Source organism: Halyomorpha halys, unplaced genomic scaffold (genome assembly GCF_000696795.3).
Source record: "Halyomorpha halys isolate HHAL.00 unplaced genomic scaffold, Hhal_1.1 Scaffold1131.1, whole genome shotgun sequence".
In the NCBI taxonomy this organism is placed as follows: domain Eukaryota; kingdom Metazoa; phylum Arthropoda; class Insecta; order Hemiptera; family Pentatomidae; genus Halyomorpha; species Halyomorpha halys.
In genome coordinates, this window is record NW_027112528.1 from 94,163 (window position 1) to 102,089 (window position 7,927).

At 40.0% G+C, this 7,927-nt stretch overlaps 1 protein-coding gene across 4 annotated transcripts in view; it reads left to right on the top strand.

Annotated features, from left to right (window-relative positions):
• The window catches only part of LOC106688461 (very low-density lipoprotein receptor), a 95,555-nt gene that overhangs the window by 66,958 nt on the left and 20,670 nt on the right, over positions 1 to 7,927 (top strand). For all 4 annotated transcript variants that reach the window (XM_067050348.1, XM_067050351.1, XM_067050349.1 and 1 more), the window contains 2 exons: positions 944 to 1,298; positions 5,960 to 6,158. In XM_067050348.1, coding sequence (XP_066906449.1) covers positions 944 to 1,298; positions 5,960 to 6,158 — 554 coding nt within the window. The remainder of the gene's footprint in view (positions 1 to 943; positions 1,299 to 5,959; positions 6,159 to 7,927) is intronic.

Sequence of the window (7,927 nt, forward strand, 5' to 3'; positions counted from 1 at the left end):
TTTCTATACTTACTGTGGTTGTTATCTTGTTTTGTTTTTAGCCCTGAAGAAGGCTAGAAACTCTAGCCGAAACGTTGGCACATTAAAATAAGTTAATCATACATATGTATGTTTTTCATTGACCGCACCCCCAACCATCTTCTCCTCATTTAAAAATGTAATGTTTGCCTATAAATCTTTCAATAAATATTATACGCAATTAAATAATTTAAAATGCCATGAAGAAGATGAAGTAAACTTCATCATCAGAATTCTAATAAACTCTTATTAAGAAAAAAAATTGTCTATTAAACTATTACCTCCATGAACTAAAAACTGTTTTATCTTACAACCATATGCAGCTAATTCCTTAAAAACTAATACTATTTCAACTTCACTGACCTTAATTCAGCACAGACATTATATACCTGATTTTGGTTCATATTTATTCAAATAGACAGTAATCAGTAGAATTAAATAATAAAAACTAATAATGAACTAGATATGTTCGATTTTATCAAAGATAGAATATTTTTTATTTCAACCTACAACTTCAATGGAGTGAAGATTTATTTTATTAATTTTTTTTCCTTTTTACTGTCATATCTCATATCTCATAGTAATAGTTTTCTTCCCTACATTCTAAATCAACAGACACCATTTATTCACTATATTTTGATAGCTATTTACAAAGATTTTAAAGTTTTTAACATTTATCTCAACAAGAAGTCTTTAATGCCCATTCAATTGTTTCTGCTCAATATTTAATGTAGTATGCCCTCGTTAAACCTTATTAATTTTGTCTAATTGTATTAACCTTGCCAACAAGTGTTTCAACAACTAACTTGTTAGCAATGATTCAGATCAGCAAATTTTACTACCTTCATACAAAAAAATTAACTTTGAAATACAAAGGGAATGTTCTCATTGAATATCTTATGTTTCGATATTACAAATTTTTCAGTTGGATGTATTGGAGTGACTGGGGAGAAGAAGGAAGAATTGAAAGGGCTGGATTAGATGGAACACACCGAGAAATCATAGTATCATTTGATATTAAATGGCCTAATGGACTCACACTAGACTTAGTAAGACGCAGATTGTACTGGGCTGATGCAAAACTTAACTTAATATCATCTGTCAATTATGATGGATCAGGAAGAACTGTTATTTTAAAATCTTCTGAAACACTGCACCACCCATTTTCTATTTCAGTTTTTGAAGATGTTGTTTATTGGACTGATTGGGAAAAAAAAACTATTTTTAAAGCTAACAAATTTAATGGATCTAATGTTACTCCTCTAACTCCAATACATAAGGTAAAATCCACATTATTTACATTTATTTTTTTACTACTGGTACTGGTACTGGTAATGGAGGGGAGAACAACTCCGTGGCAAGTGGGCCTATTGGTCCTTTTTGCCATCCCCAAGACAAACCAATGGAATGACTCTTTATGTATCTTATTCCTCTATATCAAACCTTTTCGTCTTTCAAATAAAGTTCAAAAGGGACTCCCAATCTATAGAGGAAGCCTCATTTCCTTTAATTCTATCAGAGCGTAATAGCCTGTATCTTAATGACGCATACCTACCACAATCTGCTATGTAATGTAAGGCAGTCTCTGGGGCCTGTTCGCATAAGCAGCAGGTTTCATCATGTACTACTCTACATATCTTACGATGTCTTTTAAATCAGTAGTGACCTGTCTGGACTCCTATTAATAATCGGAGTTCGTTTCTGTTAAGGCCTAGCAGCCACTTAGTTTTAGAAGTAGAGGGTTTAGTTATTAAAATCTTGGCCTGTCTCAGCCATATACAGTCCCTCCACTGCTTACCGGCTTTCTTCCATGTCCAATCAAGAACTACTTTTCTCTGATGAGTTTTATAGATGCCTAGGAATGGTTCTGGTTCTATAGGAGGGTGCTCAGCCCCGTTTCTAGCAAGCTGATCAGCTTTTTCATTACCAGTGATTCCCTTGGGTTTTGGTTGAGTGTCTTGGGACCCACACAAACTGAAGCTTCTTTACACTCTTTTACCAAATTAGAGGTGACTCTTGGGCTTGAAGGGCAGACAGACTATCTGAAAAGATGATGATGCCAGTCCTTTCATAGCTAGTGACTTCGGGGCATAAAGCTTCTGACAAGATGGCAAACACTTCTGCCTGAAAGGGAGTCGAGCGCTTGCCAAGTGGGAAGCTTAGTTCTATGCCTAATTCTTCAATGTAAGCCCCTGTCCCCCGTTAGTCCTGTTGAATCCATTCTCGATCCGTCAGTGAAACAGGGCAGATAATCTTCTGGGGTTTCCACTAAACCCTGTACCCAATTCTCTAACTTTGGGTGTATGTAACTAATCTTAGTGTCTAGAGTGGGTGTTTTATCTAGGAGTGGTGAGCGGTGTTGTAGTATTGGTAACTCGCTTTCCACCACTTTAGCTATTGTCGCGTGACCAGTAGCTTCTCCTGTCTCTGTCCACTGTCTATTTTCTTTCATTCTTAGATAGGCTAATACTGCTTCCCCCATTATCAATAAGTGGAGTGGTACTAGGGAAAGTACAATTTCCAATGCCTTAGTAGGTGTTGTGCGAAATGCTCCAGTTATGCCAATACACGCCATCCTTTGGATCTTACTGGCCATTTGCACATGGGAAGCCCTTTGCAGGGCTGTCCACCACATCATACTCCCATAGTAAACTCTCGGTCTTATTATCGCTGTATAAATCCAATGCATAACCTTTGGGTTAAAACCCCAGATAGTACCAACTAGTCTTGCTTGCCAAAAGGCAGCACTAATTTTTCTTTTTATTTCTACCAAATGAGATCCCCAGTTCAGTTTTGTGTCAAAACTAATTCCGAGGTATCTGAGCTTTTGGCTTATTTCAAGTTAATTGCCAAAGAAAATAGGGGTTTGAAATATACCCAATTTTCGCTTCCTGGTAAATAGAATCAACTCTGTCTTTGTTGGGTTTACTGAAAGCTTCATTAAAGTACACCATGTCTGTACTACACTACATGGGACTTGCATAAGTTCCATGATAGTACTCACGAACTTTCTACTAATGAGGATCAATCCATCGTCAGGAAAACCTTGTGCGAATATCCCAGCATCCCCAAGTCTTCTCAATAAGCTATTCATAACCGGGCACTATAGGAACGGTGAGATGCAACTCCCCTGAGGGCATCCAGTTACTGCCTGTGCCTGTAGCTTAGTATCGTCTTCCGAAACTACAATTACTCTATTATTAAGAACAAATCTGACCCATCTGACAATCACATTCGGGGCAGAAATGTCTAATAAGGCTTTACAGACTGCCTCAGGCCTTTTTTGTCAAAGGCCCGTTCTACATCGAAAAAGATTCCTAAAGCGGACTCCTTATATAATAAGGCCTTTTCAACCCTTCCTACCAAGGAGTGCAGTGCAGTCTCAGTCAATTTTCCCTGGAGATATGCGTGCTGTCTTGGATGAAGGGAGTTGGTTGGTAGCACCTTGCTTGTAAGGAAAACTGCGACCAACTTCTCCAGGATCTTAAATAGGAAGGAGGATAAACTAATGGGTCGATACGCTTTAGCGACTCTATGGTCCTCCTTCCCAATCTTAGGAATGAAAGCTATAATGATTTCCTCCAAGTCTCTGGTATATGACCTAATGTTAGAGAGGTTATAAGATAGCCCGGATCCGGGGTAGTTGGATATTAAGACCTTCCTTGAGCATACATGGGAGAATACCGTCCGTTTCTGGGGCCTAATAAGGCTTGAGCTCTTCCACTTAATGGGCTCTTACACCGCCACTAGCGGACCCCGGTCACTGCCAAGAGATAGCGGCTCTTCGGGCGCCCAATACTTTTAGGCTGCCTTTGGGTAGCCTATTCAGAAGAAGGAGCCTGGCGCCTCAGTCTGATGGCCTCCCTTTCGGCTTTCCTTTGTAAGGCCTCCTCTCTCCTTTTCCTCTTTCTATAGAGTTTCTTCTATAGAGTACCTAATGGCTGTTGACCATTGCTTCCTAATAACTTCATTAAACGAGAGGCTTCCGGCATGCTTTCTAAGTTGCTGCAGAACATGCGCCAGCTATCTCGTTTATGTCTTCTTAATTCTCTTTTATACTTATTGGAGGCAGCCCGGTATACATTCCAGTCTGTCTCTAACTTTGTTTTATAAGCTTTATTATAGGCTTTTCTTATGTCTTTTTGCAGTTTAGTCAATTCGATTGACCACCATCTGACTTTTTTACTAGGCTCCCTTTTCAATGAACAAGCCTCCTCGTAGGCTGATATAACCTTTCTTTCAAGTAGGCTAGATTCAATGTCTAGCTGTGATCTGGAAAATCTTTCCACTGCATAGGATGAGTCACCTTCCAGCCTCTCTCTGAAGAGACACCAGTGTCTTTCTCGGGTTTCTCTTCATTGTGAGTAGAGGTTTCTCAGCTATAATCTTAAATGAGATCAACCTATGGTCAGATAGTGTTATGCCTGAGGTGACCCACCAATCTTTACAAAGGCTTTTAATCCTGCTTGAAGCCAGCGTAAAACCTCACCCCTAGCTCTTGTAACAAAGGTTGCTTCGCCTTTGGGTAGCCTATTCAGAAGAAGGAGCCTGGCGCCTCAGTCTGATGGCCTCCCTTTCGGCTTTCCTTTGTAAGGCCTCCTCCCTCCTTTTCCTCTTTCTATAGAGTTTCTTCTTTTGTTTTTCCCTGTCTATGTTGGCAGCCTTTGACACCTCTCCTTCCACTCTGGCCATCATGCTGCTCGGGGGAGTCTTATTAGCTGTAGCCTTCCTTGTTCTCATTCAGTCGAGGAGGTCGACTGAAGTAGAGTGGACTCATCACTTGAGTCCTCCCTTTGCCATAGAAGGCTGGAGGGGAGTTGTTATGGCCGCACCACCCTGCCACGCCTGGGTTTTGCAGCCAACTCAATCCTCTCTTCACAGCTTATGTCTTCTTCTGTGATTTCGGTCTGGGAAGACCGCTCTCTATCTACTTCCATCGTAGCTGGTACTTTTGGCTGCTCTTCTTTTAAATTATCCATTGTGTTTTTGAAAAGGTCTGTAATGTTTCTTGAATGTTGATAGAGTAGGTGTGCAACCATTCCAGCTCTCAACCCCACCGCGCTGAAAAAGGTTGCTCCCTTGAGTGGAGTCCAGTGGCCTCGGAGGAGCAACTCCGGAACGTGCAGCAGGATCCCATCCAGTCACCAATTGGCACTACTACAACGTCCGAACTTGTACACTGAGCTGATAGAGCAGCCGCTCCTTCTAGGTTAAGAGGAGCGGGCTCCTGTACTATCTCAGCGGCCTGGAAGTGCCATTCCTCGTTTTTCCCCTGTACCCTCTGGAACAACTTTCCCAGGAGAGCTAGTCCAGCACTAGGGAGAGGAGTAAGGGACGGCTGTATAGACCTTTGTGTGTAGTGTATTGTGCTGGGTGTAGTACTGTGCTATGCTCCCCCAGTTGCTAACCTGGACAGGCGTGCATCTCACCTGGCACTAGGTGTCCGGTGGGGATATAATCCCCTTTATGTAGCCAGACCTACTTCCCCTCCGGGGCAGCTAGCTAGGGAAGGTGATCCTAGGGTGTGTACTGTGAATGATCTTGGTGTTGTTGTGTGTTGTTATAGTGTACTGTGTGAGTGTCAGAACTTATGTTCCCCCAATCTGGAGGGTCAGTGGCTGTTTGTGGTACAATGACCGAGCGATGGGGCCGCCAACTCCCTACGCCTTATATTTTTTTACTAAGAGTTAATATTAATTTATTTTATATACTGTTACTATAACAATTAATGATTTAAATTAATGTCTTTAGTTAATTTTATAATACAAATATAAATTAATTAAAAATTATTTATTAATAGTTTTAGTCTTCTTCTTATATAACAAGAAATAAATTTTAAAAATATTCATAAGCAATAAATTTAGTTAAATAATAAAATTTGGTTAAATTCATTATGAAAATACAAAATGATTTATATAATTATTATTCATATTATGTACAGCTACAAAGTCCTATGGTTGTTCATGTGTATCACCAATACCGACAACCAAGTGGAACTAACTATTGTCAAGAAACCAAGGCTAACTGCTCTCATCTTTGCTTGCCAGCACCTTTCATCAATTTAAACTCACCAAAAATCACCTGTGCTTGCCCTGATGATTTAGAACTGATGCAAGATGGCCTAAACTGTATTCATAAAGGTAAGTTTCTAGTTGGAAAAGTGTTTCAATGGTCAGGCTTGTAATTATAAAGCAGTGTTAAGACAATATTTTAAAATTAGAACAAAATAATATAAGGACAACTTATTTTTCAACTATAGATACCATTATAAATAAACTATTCTTAAACATATTAAACACATTGACTTTGAGGGACTAAGTAAATATTTTTAATTAAATATTTATCCCGATTATTCTAACACTTTTTTCCATCTTTTTATATTATTTGATTTTTCAATAATAAGGAGGCAGAGGGAATGTCAATCATTGATAAATTATTCTTTTCTACAAATAGATGTATTTAAAAGCTATAAAATGTATGTGTGTGTAAACTACTACTACCAAGGTTCGAACCAGACATGGCGAATATCTTGTACCCCTGAAGAAAGGGAATGCAATAAAGATAACACCCAAGATGGAGAACAACGTTCGGAAATGCATAGAAAGGCTACAAAGGGAACCAGTCCTGGCATTACCAATTTCAAAAATAAATTTACCCTTACAATATATGCAAACGAATACGCTCTTGGGCAGTGTTATTGCAGGAAAGAAGAAGAACGACACATAGTGTACGCGAGTCGATGTCTCACCGATGCGGAGACCCGCTACAGCACCCTGGAACACGAGTTCCACAGTATGGGCAATGGAACACTTCCGGACATATATTTTTGGCAGATGTTTTCGGGTACACATCCACCATAGACCATCACAGTTGGTTGGTAAACTGAAGGAAATATCTGCACCGATCACTAGAAGGAAAAATGGTCTTGTAGCAATCAGCGAGCACGAAGTGCCGCTGTAACCCGCCAGGGGCCAGCACTACAAGCGGCACAGAAGATAAGTAATTGTATATAATGTTATTATTATAAAAATACGATATCTTGTATGATAACATGTATATATGTTAATATGTAATGTGTAAGAATGTTAATTCTAAAATAAAAAGAGATTGAGCAAAAAGAGTCTACTGAACTATCTCAAGTAGAGTTAAAAGAGTGAATCCTCAGTGATAACCGATCACATGAGGCCTAAGCCTAAAAGAACAGTGTGTATCCTAAATCTTCTGCCAAATACATTATTCAAGTCAACAGCCCACATTATTCCCAAGAGCTATCGTTCCAGTGCGCTGTATCTGGTCTCCTCTCTGTTAGGCGCCTACTGGCATATGCCACTGGGCGATCTCCCCCTTTACCATCCTGAGACAACACCGCTCCCAATGCATACTCACTCGCATCTGTAGTGATAGTGAATTGCCGAGTGAAGTCTGGGAAAGCAACTACCGGCTCCTGCTGCAGCTTCTCCATGCACCACCTTATATTGTCTTCCACCAGCGGAGTGATGATCACCTTCCTCCCTTTCTTCAGAAGGTTGTTGAGTCGGACGAGATACTCAACCATTTCTGGAACAAATCTCCGGTAATAATTTAATGTTCCCAGCAACCTCCGAACTCCCTTCACATCCTTAGGCACTGTCATCTTCCGTATAGCTGCGACTTTCTCTTCGTCGGGTTTAACTCCTTCCCTGGAAATCGTGCGGCCCAAAACATTTATTTGTTCCTGCCCCAACGATGATTTATCTGCCGATAATTTGAGCCCAAATTTCCTGATTCTCAGGAATACGCTGTGTAGATGTCGCACATGTTCGTCTTCATTTTTACTGAATACTAGCAGATCATCCATATAGATTTGACAAACAGATTCGTCAATTCCTCTTAAAAATTCGTCCATTAGGCGCTGAAAAGTTATGGGAGC